Genomic DNA, 20,286 nt, shown 5'->3' with positions numbered 1-20,286 from the left:
TTTTTTAAATTTCTATGATCTCGACATTACCGATATGAAAATATCTCCCTGTACTGTACTATTGTAAGTTGTTTTTTTATTGATTTATTGAGGGTAAAAATTAATAATTTGAAAACGAAATTCGCACAACAACTAAACATTAACAAAACACATTAACAAAAAATAAATAGAGAGTTCTTCCCTTTACTATATGGAATATTGCTGCCAGGAGTTAATCTATAGTAGATTTCGATGCACTTTCAGTTATTTTTAAAAATTAATACCACAATTGATAATTTTTTCTGTGCACTTTTTGGGACAAGATCCTCCGATTATTTAATAGTGTTATGTTTTCGTTAAAGTAGTTGACAAGTTGACTGTACAGTACAGAATTTATGTATATCCATAATATACTAAAAAACAATGGAAGAAAACCAAAAAGCGAGTAAAATAAACCTAACGAGACTAAGTAACTTCCGTTCAGGTTAAACTTATTAAACAAATTAACACACAAAAAAACGAAAAAAAGGGAGCCGTCGGGGTTTTTTTGAGGTTATGTTCTGAATGCCCCACATGCCTCCATCTGAGGGCGAAGCACTACCATCGGGGCCTCACTCCGGGGACGGATCGCCTACAGCAAGTATGTTGGTCCCGCAGGATTCGAGGGGCTATAGTAAATTTTTGAGGTTATGTTGCTGCACAACCTCTTTTGTTTATCTACTCAATGAATCAAATGATTTTAATAAAATCTCGCAACCTCTTCTTATTTCACTAAAACAGTTGCAACACAAGTGTTTAACGTCATCAAAATTTCAACTTGATTCTTTATACAGTTAGTTTTGGAGAAATGAGTACGACGTTGTGTTTTAGGTAAGAGGATGTGCGTAGGAGACGAACTGGCGAGGATGATGTTGTTTTTATTTTGTTCGGTTACTTTGATCAGCTTCAAGTTGGGGCTGGACGACAAAGGAGAGCCTAACTTGGAAGGCGAATGTGGCATTACTCTTACACCCAAATCGTATCGGCTGAAATTTATTTCGATATAGTCACAAAAATGTATAACTTAACCATCAACTTCCTGTATTTTTTTTCAAAAAAGTTATTTTGGAATATTATTTTATAAATAGTCTTTGTGATCATTACAGCATTTTTCAAATAAACATTCTCCAGAAAACAGTTTAGTTTATTTTATTTAAACCTTAAATTTAGAGCCATATAATTTTTTCAAAGTTAACTCAACTTCTGCTGTTATACATTTAGGCTGATTTCCTGAAGACATCCAGTTTTCTTATCCTTGTCAATGATGACAAGCTATTGCTATGCGCTGCTCTATCCGTATTTATAGGCCTGTCGCAGTACAGTGCCTCTCTAGCTGTTTCTAGAACTGCCTAGGGCTGGTATTTGTAGCTAGAGAGCTAGCTGTTGGTAAAGTATTTTATCTCATTGATTGTGACGCCCTACGTATGCGTTCGTTGCGAGCGATTTATAGCCTGCGATGATATACTCTGTAGATTCCGTCATTTCCTACATCTATCTTCGACTTACAGCTTTAGGCAATGTTTTTCCTAGTGTGTTTGTCTTGGATGGCTATGAGAAATTTCTCCGTTTATGGATAGAGCCAACCCGCCTATAGCATTAACAGTGAGCTCGCCGATGTTGTTGTCGGCTTCTAGACATCTTGGAAACCTACCATATAAAACTTCTTCCCTTCTGATGGCATGATCTTCTCAAGATCATGTGGTTGCAAGTTCAATGGTGTAAGCCTTGGTTTTATTGGGCTGCTAATCTAATCAACGAATCTTCAGATGTAAGTAGTTGTTGCCGCATGTTTCTCTTTTGGGTTCTGCATAGCCTGAAGGTGGTGAACTATCAAGTTCATTTAGGCATCAGACTATTTCAGGATACCAAATATTAGGAGAGACACTACCCAGGTGTTTAAAGCGGTGATATGGTTTTTTGCTGAGAGCTTTATTATTATTATTAACACCTTTCTTGCTATAAATCCGCACTTACAAAATATATATACATATACATATAGATGAAAAATGCAACACATGATCTGGTTACTGTTCAGGCCTTGATTCAGATAGATCCTTTCAAAGTTGCAGTGACAAGTTATCACACTACATACTACACGTAGCTTTAAGTGAATTTAAAAAAATGTTGACAGTTAAAGTTTAATAACAATGACAAAAAACCAAAGAAATAGAGGGACCTTAATATTTTGGATCAAAAGATGGACTCACTGTGACCGATTAGACAAAAAATAATAAACCATATTGCAAGCGCTTTCGCTTACCAGACAACTATGAAAAAAAATTGAGAAGTCAACATTCAACGCTTGCGATTTCTGTCGTCGTTACTCTATGCTTTTCTGTCGTCTACCATTCTCATCTCCATTGAAACGGACAATTTTGTTAGGGCTTGAAAACGAACAGGCGAGCGCCCTCTTTTACGTGTCCCCTAAACTTTACTTTACTAAAATTTTCAATACAGTCACGTCTTACCAAGTGGTGAAAAAATTTTAGTATTCTCCTCTGTACAGTTGGTAGTAGTCTTCGTCAATTTTCAGTTCTGTAGAATGTAGAAGAAGGCTGATCTAAATTAAGTTTTCATTATTGGTAGCTTTGTTGTGAGTAGAGATACAAAGTCGGTTTAATTAGAAAACTAGTAGCATTTCTTCCACTGATAATGACGGTGAAAATAGAAAAACAATTGAATGTAGGGTTTAGGAAAAAATGAGGAAATGTACTCTTTTTGGAAGTCCCTTTATATTTTTTACTCCAACGTTCGCAAATTACAAACAGAACAGAAAATATCATATTCAATATTAGCACAAAATTGAAAATAACCGAAATATCAACACAATTCTCTTTTAGCATAGTGATTGCGAATTAAAACTTCATTTTCCGTTTTTTTTTATTGAGCTAATTGGTATTACTCTAGCATCTATCTGTTTTATTTTTTCTCTAATTGCAACCTTTGAAACGTCAATGTGTTGGTATCTTCGCTTGTAAATGTCGTCCTTTAAATAATACCACAAGTAGAAATTAAGTTACATCTGGTCACCTGGGAGGTCAAGGAACAGCCCATTTGCAGCAATCTATTTGTTTGTTGAAAATGGTTTTCAAAAATTGATATGCGACTTCTCGGATGTTATGGTGCGCCATCTTGTTCGAAATAGAAATTCTGCCTACTTATCTAACTACTTATCTGGAAAACCATCCACAATTTCTCACCGGTCAGCACGCGATCGTAAAAATATGAACCATGTAATGGTTCAAAGAAAAAAAAAGTGTAGTGGCAACAGTGCGCTGTCGTGAGATTGCCTTTGGAGCCGGGGAAGGGGGGGGGGGGGGGAGACAGCCACGGGAGATGTGCATCGAATAGTTTCCAGTTTTTGACGCGGATTGTATTAATGTAAATGCCAAGTTTGAAAATAAATGCTATTCTCAAAACCGTCTTCTCCCATGTTTTGGCCCCTGATTCATTTCAATGACCAATACGAAGATGAATTATTCCGCATCAAACGTTAAAGCTGAAACTAAATTATGGACCTGGGGCAAGTACTAGCAATAAATTTTCTTTTTAAAAATAATGATAATTTTTTGTATTATACATTCCAGAGTTTGAAAATTTTAGTTCGTCAGTCCACAAAATTTAGCAACAATTATCATTGTTTTGGCGGCCACAGTTAACATACCAATGACAAAAAAAGTCTTCTCTCTGTGTCCCCTGCCAAAAGCACCTGAGCTGGTCGGAATTTATAAGAGCAAAATTTGTGCTTTTTTTTAACACTTAAGTAGTGAAGGATAGGTTATAGTCTATGTCTCGAATAGAATTGTCACGATAGGCCTCAAAATATCCAAGAACACCAATTTTCATGTCTTCGCTTATTTCTAAAGATTCGCAGAAAAAATTGTACATATGGTGGAACGTGCTGTGGATATTGCTTTATGTATCATTCTCTTGCCTTACAGAAGATTTACTGTATGAATTACGTTTTTTAGTCGTTATACTTGGTTTTTAAAAAACGTTTATTGAGCTTAGGTTCCTTGTCTTAATACAGGAACTTTAGTAACACTAATGCTAGTTAGGCAGAGCGCCGAACGGTTTTATACAAAAATAGGTTATAGATTAGAGTAATAAATACGTCATTAGAAAGTCAATGTTTGCTTGTCGGTTGGCGTTGTCTGGGGCGATATCTTTTAACATAGTGGAGTCCTCAAGGTACTAACTGTAGCAAGCAGGAGGATCGTCGTATTGATCCATGGATAGTTCGTGCTTTGGTTGTAGTCTGTGACTTGCGTGTTGTTTGCAATATCATTTATATGTTTGCTGGACGTATTCTAAGTGTGTTGTCTGCTTTGCTTGGAAATATTTGCCGTCGACAGAAATTTTGCATTTTTGGAGGGACGAAATGCATAGATGCCTTTCATGTCACTGTATCGTTGTTACAGTGGCTGGTATTATCAGGACTTCCTTCGAACTGATCCAGGTCACCGTAGTTTCTGCGAAATATACTTTCGTCGCTGGGCATGACTTTTTGCCTATTGTCATGATATCGGCCACGCATAGTTGATGTTTATTTAAGTTTTCTTGTGAACAGAAATGTCGGTCTTCAACTGGTGGGCATTTTTGCGTGGTTCGGTGCTAAGCAAAAGGTACGGTTGAACTTAGGTGAGATTTACTTGATGAAAATCTATTTATCAAAATAAATAAGAACTGAAAGTTCAGATTTTCAAGAAAATAATATATTATGACATGACAATTGTTTCGACAACACCGTGTCTTTATCAAATGTTGGATGGATATTTGATAAAGACACGGTGTTGTCAAAACAATTGTCATCTCAAAATATATGATTTCGTGAAAATCTGAACTTTCAGTTCTTATTTATTTTTAAAGGTACGGTTATTCGGGAATTATTGTGAGATTATGTATTGGGATAGGATAACCACTGTTTTAATTTGATCAGGTCTTGTTATGGAGTTATGGAGGACGTTTAGCATTGCCAATGAAATTGCTGTTTCTAGATTATTTGGCATATGTTGAATTATTTGAAGTTGCATTAATAAGTTGTCAATTAAATTTGAAAGTGAGAATGCCTTTTCTAAATTTATAATTTCGTTGAATTCTTTCGACAAGTATTTTATTTGTCCTTCTAAAATAATCTGATCTTCATTTAATCTCTGAAATTTATTACTGTATGTTTTCGAAATTTGATTGATCAGGCTTTGTTGCTTTACCAGGTCGTTTTCAATTTTTTTTTGATTTGTTTGATTGGAATGTTGTTAGATGTTTATCGTTCTCAGCATCTAATTTGCCAAATAACCATTTTTGGACTTTTTCTACTACATTAATTAGTCCTTGTTTAGATCTACTCGTTTTGAAAAATGAATGAATTTTATTAATCATGGTTTCGGTTAGCAGTTTTGCGTTTATTATTGTTCCTTTTGCTATTTGGATTGTAAAGAGTGGCATAATGAATTTCTATATGCTGTGTTTTGCATAGTCCTTGAACTACTTCGTTTTTCCATTCCCTTCCGTTATCCGTCGTAATACGCCTAGGGAGACTGAAGTGATTAAAATTTTATAGTACTATGTTTCTTATCTCTATGGCATTTAATAAATCAATAGGGTAAGCTTCACCAAGTTTTGAAAAACTATCTAAAATTGTAACGAAGTAACGTCCATCTGTTTTATATGTATCAGCATTGATGTGATCAAATGGTTCGTATCCTAAAGTCGTTGGTTTGGTTGATAGGGTGTCTTTCGTATTTTGTTTTCTGGGAGATTTCGCATGTATTTAAATAGTCTCTTACGCCTTGATCTATTTTGGACCAGCAATAAATTCGTTTTATCTCTTTTAAATTTTCTTGAATAACGCGTTGGCTTTTTTTTATTTCGTGGTATTGTTGTAGTTTCAATTTTTGTTCGTCTTCGTGTGTTATATCCAATAGTAATAGGTTAGACATTATTAAATTGTATGAACTATTATTAAAATATTTTTGAATGGTCGTAGTAAACATTGGTTCTAGAGATTTATCTTTGAAATAGATACAACATCTTTAAATTCAATTAGATCAATTTTAATTCGGGAAGGAGCGTCAGCGTTGGTATTTAGTTTACCTTTTTTACAAATGATATCGTAGTATATATATATATATATATATATATATATATATATATATATATATATATATATATATATATATATATATATATATATATATATATATATATATATATATATATATATATATATATATATATATATATATATATATATATATATATATATATATATATATATATATATATATATATATATATATGAGTTTTAGTCGCCAACGGACTAATTTGGAGTTAGGATCTTTCGTAGAAAATAGATGCTGAAGGGGTTTGTGGTCGGTGATGATTTTGAATTTTGTACCGAAGAGATACGGTCTAAAGGATCTAAAGTACTTAACAGCCCATACGATTGCTAGAAGCTCGTTCTCTACCGTGCTATAATTAGCTTCTGCTGGATTTAGCTTTCGCCTATAGGACCTTTGATTGAACGGTTTGGACAAATCGGGGTATTCTATGATCGAGTCATCCATTAGAATATTAAGGCATGAATGAAACGAGTTAAGAAATTCCGCAGTGTGTTCTATTTTTTGGTTTTTCTTTAGTTAATGGCTTACTTAATTTGGCGATTTTTTTTATAAACTTTCGATAGTAACCAATTAAACCTTAAAATGATTTTATTTCCTTGGGAGTGGTTGGGTCGGGGAATTGCTCGATAGTCTTTGGTTTCTTTGGTTTAGGTTTGATAACTTCTGGAATGATGACGTGTCCACAGTTTTGCAGAGGATTTTCAAACCTGCGTCTTTTAATAGTTGGAACCATTCAACTAAGTTATTAATGTGTTCCCTGAAGGTTTTTTAAGACGTGTTCCATTACACTTTGGAAACTGCCGGTGCGTTTTTAAGATCGAAGGGCACTCGAACGTATTCGTAATATCCATTTTCGACATTAAAGGCGGTTTTGGGAATGAAATCTGGCTGCAAAAACATTTTTTGGTTTACGGAAGACTTGGGCATCTGTAAAGAATTTTTGTGGAGCCTATCGAGATTCTATGAGAATTGGTTGGCTAAGGAATGCTGGTTTTTGGTAATTTTGGAATGGTACCGGATAGGAAGAATTATTTGAAATTTAATTTTGATTTGCACTGTTATTAGTTTTGTTGATGTGGTTGATGGGTTGTTTAAAATTATTATGATTTGTTGTTCAAAAGGTGAGTGATTAATTACTAAGGAGGTTGCTTCGTCAATATTTTTGGTTGCCTCAGCATGAGTAATGTTCTCAGCTCTGAATTGGCATTAGAGATTATTACGTTTCGTTTCGTTTTGACTTATTAGTGCTAGTTTGGTGGGTGCGTCTTCTAATCTCATAGTGATGATATAAGACATTTATTCTCTTTTATTTTATTTTTCTATATAGCCTCCTTGTAGCTCTGTACACTTCTTCCAGCGATGCCCCTATCTCCCTAATCTTCCCAAATAGTGCTAAGCGTTTTTCTCCTCAAAATAATTGTTCGCGAAGGTGATTGCTTCCCCATTTGAAGAAAATCTTTTTCCTCCGAGCGCAATTTCATATGACGCTGCAACAAGAAGTGACTTGAGGCTTGATCTGGTGAGTAAGGCGGGCGATCAAGCAGTTCAAACCGTAATTCGTGGGTTTTCGCTATGGAAACCGGTGAGGTATGAGACGGCGCGTTGTCTTGGTGATTTTTTTAAAAATGCGGCTGTTTTTCCGCAATTTCTGTCCTCAGCTTGTGAAGTATTGATGCGTTGTATGCTTCTGTTATGACTTTCTTCTGGTTCCTAAAAAACAGTCGTCGTCACCTTCCCATCCGAAAAAACAGTTTTTGCTTTTTTCGGAGTCTTGATTTAAAATGTGACAAACACGTTCTTCTGACATTTTCATAACCTCTGCTATCTCTCGCACTTTAGATGGAAGGTCGTTTGATGAACTTTAGCGAGTTCTCATACACAGAGTCCAACTCAACTTTAATTTAAGTAGGCGTATTGCCTTTCAAAAACAAATATTTTATAACAGCTCTATACTCCATTTTCACGAAAACACTCACATTGACTTCTCAAACGACTCTGAACTAAGAAGCAACGTTCAAAATAGCTGAAACTTGGGTAATTGCACAACTGAGAAATTACTAGTTTTTAGGAAGTAGTGCTGTCATCTTCAACAAACCTTAACCTCGACTTTTTACCCTTCACCGATATGGGAATCAGTCATCCGAAACAGTGTTCACGCTCCTCCTTTAGCTTCGCCCCTCTCAAATAATATATAAGCAGGTACAGAATAGAACGTGAGCCAGTTAGTAGTACTAAAACATATATTTAAATTTTGAATTACAGCGCATGGATCTTTATCGGTCGAATTTGTGTAATGTTTACTCTTGTTGACCATACAGTGCGGTAAGGTGAACTCTCAGTGGCATGCACCACAAGGGTTCGAAAAATTGGAAAAAAAAAAGTTTCACAATTAATTCGTTGTTTATTTATAAAATTACATGTTGCAACAAAAAAATCTTAACTTAAGTCTTCCTCTCTATAAAATACGAACCCAAGCAAGGTTGCAGACAAATCCGCAACGTTACTCATACCTAACCTACGGAATGATGGTACAATAATTAATCCTTAGGGGTGAAATAAATAAATTATGCCTACGACTAAAAAAAATTAAGTATGGTTGACAATCAAGGTAACGAACGTGATAACGATGCAAACGGTAAAATATTGTCAAAATGGTAAAAAAAACGCGAACAAAAAAAAATGACGGATGATAACATGCTTGACTAGCGTTTGTACTTAAGGTCTATCGACAGTCTAATACTACAATTGGTGATTCGTGAACACTTTTAACCCACAGCCGATCGTAATCGGAGATCTGTCATCGCTGTTATCGTTAAGTACTGTGTCCGGGCAACTGTAATAGGAACTAAACTCAGACCGTGCTCTCGCACCATCGACGTTCAATGGCTGCCGGCCGGTCTCAGGTTGGAGTCTTCGTCGCCCATCGGTCTCGGTTTGAGGCACACCTTAAACGCCGTGGGGTTTATCGTGACGCCGGAGATACCCTTGAGGCTGGGCAAGGTCTCTCCTTCAGGTACGCGGACGTGAAAGCGATGGAGCAGCGACGAGAAGAACATAAAAATCTCCATCCTAGCCAGAACTTCACCCAGACACATCCTCCTCCCCACTCCGAACGGCAGAAAGTATTCGGGCTTTTGCACTTTGCCCTCGTTGTTTATGAAACGGGTGGGGTCGAATTTTTCGGGCTCGTGCCACAGTTCTGGGTCCATGTGGATGGCGTGGAGCAGAGGTACGACTTGTGCGTGTTGCGGCAGGTGGAATCCGTTTAGTTGGATATCTCTGTAACAAGGAGAAAATTGGTTAGCACTTCGTGCGTATGGTTAATTATTGAGTTGCAGGAAACTGCGCATATCGAATTTAGTAAGGTCTCATAAACTCAAAATTTTATTTCTACTAATTGCGGAGCGACAATAACACCCCCTTAAAGTAAAAAGTGCCGGAACGCTTAAATATCTTCAAAACTCAACTCAAAATTCAACACCAGGAGGTATTTTAACCTGCATAATTAAAAAACTCTAACAGCAACGTTGTCAGATTTACCAATTTACCAATTTACCAATTTTTCATAGAAAAGTTTCGTAACTCTATCAGTCTTAGATTTAAAGCAGTATTTAAGAAATTCAAGGTATTGTTTTATGTTTTTTAAATACGGGTTTTTAAAAGGTGAAACGGTGCGGAGTAAACAATAATAAGTAATAATAATTTTTGTAATAGTAATTAAAAAAACTTCAAATAAGATGTTGTAATTTTATAATATTTTGGTGTCTAAAGTTTGCGTATTAAGTAACCAATATTTATTATTGGTGTATTGCTAAGTTCAATTTCGTTATCAATTGACGAGATGATTCCATTTTTAGCTTATTTTTGTCTCAATTGAAAAAAGCCAAGATGTTCAAAACTATTAGCTGTGATTGCTGATTATATCTTGGAGGCATCTTGGAAAAGTTAATAAAGAGTCACAACAGACCCGTGTCAATTTTGACGAATATATTCTTAAAGAGACATAACCAAAACCAAAACCGGCATTCACAGTTATAAAGACACGACGATGTTTTTTTCTTGAAATTTTGTCAGTTGACATACATTAAAAAAATATATTCAAAAATTACGTCATTCCAGAAAGGGTAATGCGCCAACTTCTCACCTCCAGTTTAAGAATTACGCATTCTTTATGAATCACCCAGTATATGCGAGGTTTAAATTCGCGATGTTCTTTGGTTCCAGAACTGACTTAAAGATTAGTGACTTGTCTTTCAAAAATTGGTCAGAAATTCAGCATTTTGATAATGTAATGTAAATGAATTTAATTTTAAGCACAGTAAATGATTTAACGATATATTTATATTAACAACGCCGTTCTGATTTTGTTTAGAGTTTTATTACTAATCTTACCTTATTGTAATAAAAATGGCCCTAGATGATCGAATATCCTTCTACATAAGTATTTTTACATGTCGCGTTATGATTTAGAATGGGTTTTAGCAAAATGTTTTCAATAATTTGTTTCTTGCTTGATGTTATGAACTGGAATATGTGAAAGTGCTTAGAAGCAGAGTATCTGATTTAAAAGCCAGTTTTCTATGACCACCCGTTTATTTTTAATTTTCGTTACATACCGATTTTTTTCTGAATATAGAGGAATGCGACTAGAATTTTTTTATCGGGTCCTCAGTAGGGCAAATAATTGCTTTATATTATATTTACGGCCGGCTGGGGTTACGTAAAATCGAATTTTGAGGAGTCAAATGCCTCGTCTGCGATTGCGTAAACACAACAACTGTACCTGCGCGTACATTAACGAGTCTTTTTGCGTATAGTTACGAAATTAATTTGAGAAATCGTCGCCACTGCTACCCGGGGTTCATTGACCGAAAAATACAAACGAATTTTAGGCTCACCGGGACTTTCACTTTTTTCTCAGGTGCGAATTTGAAGCCGAACGACGGCTGCTTTGAAGGTTGTGCGTTTTTATTCATCGGAAGATTTTCGCATCTTGTCTTTGCGATCACAAACCGAGTTTGATGTTTTATCACAAAATTCGACAACAGTTGGGGATGAAACAGTAGTGCATAAAGTTGGTTTTCAAACATTTTTGCGGCTCGTTCACCAAAGTTTACTTGGGGACAGTTTTGGGACCTTTGTTCATTCTTATATGTAGAAACGATATTGTAAATATTTTAGATGATAGTAAAGCGGTCCTATTTGCGGATGACACAATGATTTTTATTATGGGTGAGAAATTTTGAAGTAACATTTATATTAAGAACAAAAACCTAATTCGTGAATACGACATTAGAGTGCAATATTTGAGAATTGACAATTTGTTCCACACTTGTGTTCAATTTGTCAAATTATGAATTAGAGCAATTTCAGATTCTTCAAAATAGGACCATGAGAAATATACTAAGTTATAACAGATATACGCCAATTCAAAGCATGTTGAGTGTACTTAGTCTCTTGTCTGTAAAACACAAAGTAATATTTAATGTATTTATTTTAAAAAACAAACAGCAGTGTGCTCCTGATTATGTTTGTGAAAAAGTTACCTATTTCGAACTACCTATTTCGTACTTACAATACAAGAAATTGTGGTAATTTTATGCTGACAGAATGTTATTCTAGTCATGTACAAAACTCCGTATTACATTTTTAATATATTACACAAGAAGTGTGGTAAACGGCGTTTGAGTCGAAACGAGCCTATTTGACACGAGCGGAAAGCAGCGGCGTGAGTGTAGTAGTATAGTATGCAACACATTTGGTAAACGTTTCAAGCCACTTATTTCTGCTGCTCGTGCCAAATAAATTCTTGACTTAAATGCCGTTTACTACACTTGTTGCATAATATACTATTAAGACATCATGTATGATCCAAATTTTGATTTGCGTGCTTAGCTCTTAATTGCAGTTTACTTTTTTATATTTAAAATTTCTATTTTAAATTTTTATGTAGCATAATACTAAATACAGATATATTATTATTAATAAAAATATTTGAAAATAAAAGTATTTCAAGAAAAAATTGTGCATTTAAATTTGTTCTCTGTTAATTGATTAATAATATATTTGTTATTTTGGGGTACTTCCATCTAATTTCTTTAGAATACTCGAAGCTGGTTTACAACAATTTTTGTTAGTTTTCCTAAAACAGCAATTCGTCTAAAGTACCAAATTTTCAAAATAAAAAACTCAGGCATGCTACTGAAGTGACCAATAGAGAAATACCAACATGGAAAAGATAATGTTTACCTGGTAGGCGCATGCGTGGTACCCATAGGAACTATACTGGATATTCTCAACACTTCCATCATTGTCGATTCGGTAACTGGTAAGTAGGCGAGATCCTCCAGCTTGGGTAACCTGTGGCGACCGACCACCTGATCGAGCTCTTCCTGCACCAGGCGCATCTGCTCCGGGTTGTGCAGCATGAACAAAACAGCCCACTGCAGGGAGCTCTTGATCGTTTCCATGCCCGCAGAAAAGATGTCTCCCAACACCTGCTGCATTTGGCGATCTGGAAAGAACCGACCTTTCTAGCATCGTTCCGATTTATGGCCCGCGGTGAAAATGACTTACCGTGATCTTTGCCCTCGAACAAGTGATGTCCAACACCTTCCTCGTTGGCCTTTTCAATTTCGTACAAGTACGTGTCCAAAAGGTCACGGAGATGACTGGGGTCGAAAGATTTTCTGTGCTCGTCGATCGTCTCCTGCAAGAATTGAGCCATGGCCTCGCGATTCTGTAAATGAAAACTATTGTTTAGATCTGATTAGAAATATGGATTTGGAAGCGATTTTTGAAATACTATTATTAATTGCGCTTTTTTAGATTTGTCATAAGATATTTTGGAAAAGCTAATACTATCATCAATCATGTATTTTAAATTCACTTCCTTAATTTGAAAACACAATTTAGGAGTTAACAATTATTTGAACCTTTACAGAAATTAGATAAAAATAGGGTCTCCAAATAGTGTGTCAAAAAATATATTCTTTGGTTTAGAAATTTTGTTTATTACAAAAGTCATAGGTATGGTTAAACGAAACAATTTAAAGTTATTTTCAAATATACAGAGTGATTTATAAATATGTGGTAAACCGAACTAATCTTTTTTAAATGGAACACCCTGTTTATTTTTTTAGGTGTACATATTCTTACGAGTAAAACTACGAAAATTTGTCCAATAATGAAAAAATATCGCAATGAGGGAAGAAAAATAATAATACGTAGGTAAATTTTTAGATTTGTAAAAAAAAATGTTTTCCTTCATTCCACTAATTTAGAAATTCTGTCCAAAATATATGGAACTATAAATGTTTTCAGATTGCGACTTTTAGTGCAAATATTAGTTGGCCATGCAAATAAAAATTTACTTGAAACCTGTCAATTTTGTATTAGTTTTCTTAGTTAATTTATTACTGGTTCCTTAATTTGCAACTCAACCATGAATTTTTCTATGGAAGAAGTGGTCGACATGGTTTTAGTAATGGGATGTGGCGAGAAGAATGCATTATTAGCTATGAGAATTTACAAGCAACAATATTCTGATAGAAGGCAGCTCTCGAAAAGAACTCTTAAGAATTTCATGAATCGTTTTACTCGATTTGGAAGAGTTGCTTAAGAAAGAAAGAATCGAGAGTGTAGGAAAAGGAATTTCATATGTTGCTAAGTGTCACAGAAAACCCACATGTACGACAAATTTCCCAGGACTTAATTATTTCTATGAATAATATTTTGCGAAAAAATAATATGCATCCTTTTCAAGAACTCAGTGAAAATTATTACAAAATTAGATAAACATTCTGGGACTTGGCACAAGAACGAATTTTTGAGCAAGATGTTTTTTTTCGAATATGTGTTATTTATAGATAAATCGACAGTTAATACGCCAACAATATACCCAATTTTATAGCGACACACAATTAGGAAAAATGGTCTTTATATATTTGGGCTAGTATAATAGGAAATTACGTTGTAGGGACTATTTTTTTATGCTTAGGCATTCCAAATGAGGTGAGGGAGACCAAACCAGACCAGTTGTCTAAAATGACTCGCACAACAAAAGATCACGAGACAGAGAATAAGAAAAGAAATACTGCCAAATCTTTTGAAAACCATGTTAGATCGCGTATCGCGTATCGAAGTCGGTGGGAGACATTTCAAGTAATAAATAAAATGAGACTTAATTAAAATTGAGCAGTTCATTTTTTTTTGTTTAATTCTCGGATTGAATAAATTATTTCCCCATTTCATAGTGCATTAACATGTAACGAATAAAGAAATTATATTGAATTGGTGTCTGTAGACTTCTATTAATACCCAAATATACAGGGTATGTCATTAAAAAAATATTGTGGTTTGGTTTCCCGCGTATTTATGAATCACATTATATATATATATATATATATATATATATATATATATATATATATATATATATATATATATATATATATATATATATATATATATATATACAAATAATTTTAAATTGCTTCTATTAGTCTCATCTACAACTTTAGTATTTAACATTTTTCTCCAAAACCAATAATAAACGAAATTGCTTTATTACACTATTTGTACACCACGTAGCACTAACGGAAAAATTACAAACTTACCTTGGCAATTTTCCCGAGTGTTTCCCTGTGTCCGGGCAGATATTTCAAGATAGGTATGAAAAGTGCCGCCTCCAACGACCCGAACAGCTTGAAGCCCTCTTCAATCAGTTCCATCAACTGGGTGAATCTTTGGTCGTCGTGCGAAAATTTCGTCGACATCAAAACGCCGCATATGACGTTGGAAATGGAGACCGCCAATATGGGATTGAGGTCGACCGGCTGGCCGTTTTTCGCGTTAAGCACTTTGAGGAAGTCCTCCACTTCGTTGGCTATGCGAGTCTCCATTCGGATCTTCCGCGAGCCGAGGTAGGACATGCCGAAATGACGCAAGCCGTCGTGGAGGAATCGACGTTGGTCTTTCCACAATTTTCCGGCGACGTTCAAGACGCCTGCAGAGGAAGCGAAAACGACGTTGATTAAGTATTTCTGGCGGCCTTCATATTAGTTCGTTTTAAGGTATAAAAGTTACTTAAATAAAAAAAACCTTTAAAGTGCCAACTATTTCTAAAATCAAAGCAAGCAAAGTGTTAAATATAGAATATTGCAAAAGTTAAATTTTAGTTTGTGCAAAATTTTACCAAATGTTCCTTATCACGCTATCGAACCAAGCCGTTTTTAGCTTTATTTAAAGAGATATAAAAAAAATAAAGGTCACTTCTTCGTTAAATGATTTTAAGTTCAATGTTTCGTTTCGGCCAAATCATCATCCATATGACCCGTGAAAAAATTACACCACGTATTAAATAGTTTTATTTTATTACGAATACAACGATGTACACTAGACAATATCACAAAATCACAAAAAAGGCATTTTATTAAATTTTCAATGTTTTGAAAAAATTATAAATAATTTTCAAACAAGTGGCGAATTTAAAACATTTCTCTATGTTTCAGCTGTAACGTTTTGAAAGGGTTCAAAAACTAGTTTTTTCAGTTGACCCTCAAGTCTGAAAGGCATAATTTATAATTATTATTATTGATATTATCATCTTATCATTATCATTATTTTGCATATGGTAACTCCACACTGTCTTATGATATTGTCGCTTGAGGTAACAGTGTGCATGATTATCCAGGACCGAATCATAATAACAACAACATTTCTACAAAGAGCAACTTCTCCTGTTTCCTGTTACCTCTTCAGGTTGCTAAAGATACTTACTGTAATTTCATTTTATGTTTTGCATTGTTACACCTATGTAAGAAAGAATATGTCTGTTAAAGTTGACAGTTATGTCACTAGATCATTTCAGAACTTGCGAGTTCCACGGCACGGGTTGATTGGTATCATGAACAGGAACTAAGTAACGCTTATTAAAATTTATATCACTTGCTCGACTCTGTTAGACTTACTACCAACGAAAGCAAATTTTGAAAACTCACTAAAAAACTATTGGGTAAAACAATATACTCCTTGAAGGACAACAGAACAATAGGGAGATTGGGTGAAGTAAAGGAAATTTTATGTTGTATATTGCGTCTTATTATATATTTATTATTATTATTATTATTATAATTATTATATATATTGTGTCGGTAATACTCCTTGAAGGAGTTCTTTCACAGCAATTGGGGGAATGCCGAGCATATGTTTAATTAAAGGAAATTTTATATTGTATATTTTGTCTTATTAGATAATGTTTCTGTAGTTGTATTCATTTGTAGGCCTTTTGACGAAACATATGCAGCTTTTTTAGAAGTCAATATTGTTGCGACTTTAAATAAATAAATAAATAATTAAATAAGTCTTTAAATTTTTCAAACTGTTCTGTAGTCGAACCATCTTGGTTTTCATTCTTATTGCACTTATGATACATATTACATTTAAAATTTAAAAACTCACCAAAAAAAGGTAATTTTATATTGTATATTGTCTTATCATGTATTGTTTCCGATTTTTTTTGTAGTTTAACCATTACATTCTTATTTTTTTGGAAAATTAGAAGGAAATATATTGGCGAAACTCTCCCTTAAAATACTGTCTCTTTTAAATTTTATATATTTACATGTGGAAAATAACTTTCCACAGTTGTTTCATCTTTTAAACAGGAAGCGGCTAATAAGGAATGTAGCTATCTATCCACTCTATCCACTCTGTTACCAACGAAAGCAAATTTAAAACTCGTTAAAATATTTATTATTGAGTAAAACAATATAATCCTCGGAGGAGTTGTATTGTGTTCATTTGTATTTCTTTGTAGGCCTTTTGACGAAACATATGTACCTTTTTGAATGTCTATGTTGCTGTGTATTTGATTAAATAAATAAATAAATAAACAAATCTTCGGAAGTGATAGGATTTTTTTAGTGTTCTCGACAGTACATTATTAACCCTCAATTTACGCAAATTATTTTGAAATTGAATCAATTTCATAGAGATTTTAATTTTGGACACACTGTATTTACTTTATTATTTTGTTTTCGTTCTTTTTTTTACAATGTGCTTTTCAAACCCAAATAGATGGTCGAAACTTTCCCCTAAGTCACACGAAATGAATTATAAAAGGAAACAAAAATTTTCAAAATTTTGTGTACAAACAAACACTTGGTGCGGAGAAACCGCCTCGAGTAACAAAAGTAAACACTTGTGCGTAACACTTATAGTGAAACGGATCGATTGTTCGTAAACGAGGCAAGAGATAAAAATAAAAAATTTTGCAATCTGCCTCCACGCATCTCCCAAAACTGGGTTACTAGTGGCGTCGACGGCACCGCGATAACTTATCACTGATCACTTTTACTCGCCCGATGAACCGCAGAAGGTCGTCGCCCAGAGAAAATGTGTCACGCCATTTTGCTCGATACGTTTTTCCCTATCTTACTCCAAAGGAAATCAGCAGGTTTTTCCACGCATTCTAGAGATGTTATATTCACATTAGGTCAAGGATCAATTTTAGGACCTCCTCTTTGGCCAAATAACCATTCTCTCAAGATAACAGCCAAAAAAACTAATTTAGTGATCTTTGCAACAAAAAAAAGGTGATAACGTAAGTATACGTCTCGTCCCACAAGCTAGAAACCTTGGATTGACATAAGCAATCGTGTTAAAACGGCACACGTGAATCTGAACCAAATGTGTCAGGTGCGTTAATATTCAAGTAAAAAAATTAAAAAAAAAATTGCCTGCGAATCTTTAGTATTGTCAAGGTTTAACTAAGGCGATGTTATTTATGGATCGTGCTTAGATTCCTCAGGCATACGGAGAAGTCAGGTAGTGCAAGATTAGTGTCTCAGACTCATTTGTGATATCAGACGAAGACAACATATTTCTCAAAAACGTCTTATCGTTATCGTCTTTTTAAATAATATTCTTTTAGCTTTCTACTTAGCATTAAAGACGTGAACACCATTTCCAAACAAGTGTTTGTGCATACGAGTTGTCCGCTCATATTTCTTATTGAAATGGTCCTTTGGTCTAACGTCATAACTCTGCTGTTCACTTCTTTGGGTTCAGTAGTTTTGGTTTTGGTTCAAATCGTATTAAAAAAAAATCCAACCTCTGTGTACAACAAGATTTTGAATCGTAATAACCTTGACAGGTTCAGAATTCCTAGACGAACGCTAACAAAATTTTTTAAAACATCGTTTTCGTTTCAAATTGATAAAGTGTTCATCCAAGCAGAAAACGTTGTCACAGTTCGAAAAAACTTAGATGACTCTCCCTCATCAGTGTTCATCAACTGCAGAACAGTAATCAGTGATAAAAAAATAAATAAACAAAATTAAAAAGTAGCATTAAGTGATAAACACCTATTTATTTATTTATTTATTATCGAAAGTTCAAACGACGGTGATTAAAAAATATTGATTAAAAAATAATGATTTTTAACCAATTTTTTATCTTGAAACATTAACTCGTCAGAAGTTGAAAGTACAGACTGGAGCTCGATATTTGTGAATAGTTCTTTAATGTTTTGTTAGATAACATTTTCAATATTTTTGGGAAAAAAATCCAATTTTCATCAATGGAGCGATGGATTAGGATAAATTTTACATTTGGAAAGTTCGAAACATATATACATAAATATACAGATTGCACACATCCCTATACTGGCACTTACCGTAGCCTTCCAGCAAGTTGGTAGTTTCGGTGGTAGGTCGGCCCGTGAATTCTTCCTTGCGAAACGCGTCCCTTATCAGCTTGTAGTCGCTCAGAACGACGATGAGCTGCGAGCCGAGTCTGGTGGAGATGAGGGACCCATAACGATAGGTCAGGTCCCTGAAGTGAAGATGTAAATCGCCCTTAAGCGACAGCAACGAGCCAAACACCGGTAACCCCCAAGGTCCGGGTGGCAAACTGGCGTTTTCTCGTAGGATTTGGAGGCCGCGTACCAACGTCAAAACACCGACGAACACGAACAGGATTTTGGTGGATAGTTCGTCGACTAGGACGTTCCACAACACTGACGCGCTATATACGAACATTGCGATTCGGTATGGTTTTTTTTTTTCTAGTACTCGACCGTTGGGCGATATATCTATTGGTGCGCGATCGGTGGTACTCATTGCTTTTATACATCACTCTACTACCGGCTCTGATTGCGGCGGAGGGGAGCGAGTACGGCGTTTTTTTAGGAGGAGCGATGCCGCCACCAATAGGTGGCCGCTACTCGTCTCCTACCAATAGACTTGCGTCCGGTACGATTCATTCACTTGTCGCGATCAGTCGACACGACGCTGCGGTGGAAGTTCGTGCTGATGCGTTTCGGGTCTGTCCATGCGTGTGGGTGCGCATGTGTGTGTGTGGCTGTGTGTGTGTGAGAGAGATCTAACATTTCGAGGTCAAGGTTAGACGCGATCAATTCTCCGGGAGTTTGCTTTATTCCCGACACACGATAAATGGTTATGCCTGTAATAACGCTAATAAGGTTTCTATCAGCTCGTTCGTATTTTTGGGCCTTTAAATCAAACCGGTCCCCCGTGGTAGTAAGGAAATTAAAACACAAAATGAACTCCTGGGCCTTTTTTTTGAATGATCTGTTTTGCATTTTAGGTTGGTTCCTTGACAGTGTCAGTGTTATTTCGAAAATTCGTATCACCCTTTCGACTATACTAGCAGCCGAAACATATAGCATTAGAAGGTAGCTCCATCTTTCCAGAACATTTTCTTTTTTGGTTTCTTTCATTATCTCTGCTATTAAAGGAGACGCCGTTATATAACGTAACATGTTTTTCTACATTTTATGATTCAATGCATTCATGGTTAAATGTTTCCAAGTGTAGGCTATCGAATTTTTCCGACATTTTAAATGACGCACAGTGGTCCCGTCTTATGGTACATGCGGTCATGGAATTCTCGGGCTAATGGGATATTTTAAATATTTTTAAACTTTAATATAAATAAAAAACTATTTATTTTTAAAAAGTAAAATTTGATTAACAGCAGGAAACATACCTTCAAAAAAAATCACATTATTTTAATAAAACACATACGAGTGAAAACTAAACTAATATGGTACAATTAAGTCTAAAGAATCATTATAAATTGTTCCTGAACTCTCATTATGGCTATGCGTATGGCTAATTAC

At 34.9% G+C, this 20,286-nt stretch overlaps 2 protein-coding genes across 4 annotated transcripts in view; one reads left to right on the top strand and one right to left on the bottom strand.

Moving 5' to 3' along the window:
- The window catches only part of LOC132703019 (cytochrome P450 306a1), a 246,945-nt gene extending 245,802 nt beyond the window's left edge, over positions 1–1,143 (top strand). For all 3 annotated transcript variants that reach the window (XM_060672029.1, XM_060672027.1, XM_060672028.1), the window contains exon 8: positions 850–1,143. In XM_060672029.1, the coding sequence (XP_060528012.1) occupies positions 850–1,025 (176 nt within the window). In that variant the 3' untranslated portion in view covers positions 1,026–1,143. The remainder of the gene's footprint in view (positions 1–849) is intronic.
- A 7,395-nt stretch (positions 1,144–8,538) lies between these two features.
- Positions 8,539–19,260, bottom strand: LOC132703279 (cytochrome P450 18a1). The gene is made up of 5 exons (XM_060672435.1): positions 18,820–19,260; positions 14,759–15,147; positions 12,717–12,879; positions 12,390–12,654; positions 8,539–9,419 (listed from the first exon to the last, which is right to left on the bottom strand). Exons 1-5 carry the CDS (start codon positions 19,181–19,183, stop codon positions 9,020–9,022), a joined length of 1,581 nt encoding a protein of 526 aa, XP_060528418.1. The 5' UTR covers positions 19,184–19,260; the 3' UTR covers positions 8,539–9,019.
- Positions 19,261–20,286: the final 1,026 nt, after the last annotated feature.

The sequence above is a fragment of the Cylas formicarius genome, unplaced genomic scaffold, assembly GCF_029955315.1.
Source record: "Cylas formicarius isolate icCylForm1 unplaced genomic scaffold, icCylForm1.1 PGA_scaffold_6__28_contigs__length_40554024, whole genome shotgun sequence".
NCBI classification, from domain to species: Eukaryota; Metazoa; Arthropoda; class Insecta; order Coleoptera; family Brentidae; genus Cylas; species Cylas formicarius.
Note: the sequence above shows the minus strand (reverse complement) of the source record. Positions and strands in the feature narration are given on the sequence as shown.

Coding starts and splice junctions, on each gene's coding strand:
- LOC132703279 (XM_060672435.1), bottom strand. CDS start 19,183: ATGTTCGTATATAGCGCGTCAGTGTTGTGGAACGTCCTAGTCGACGAA. Junction 12,880..14,758: donor CACTCGGGAAAATTGCCAAG/GTAAGTTTGTAA, acceptor TTTCATTTACAG/AATCGCGAGGCCATGGCTCA. Junction 9,420..12,389: donor ACCACGCATGCGCCTACCAG/GTAAACATTATC, acceptor TCCTTGTTACAG/AGATATCCAACTAAACGGAT.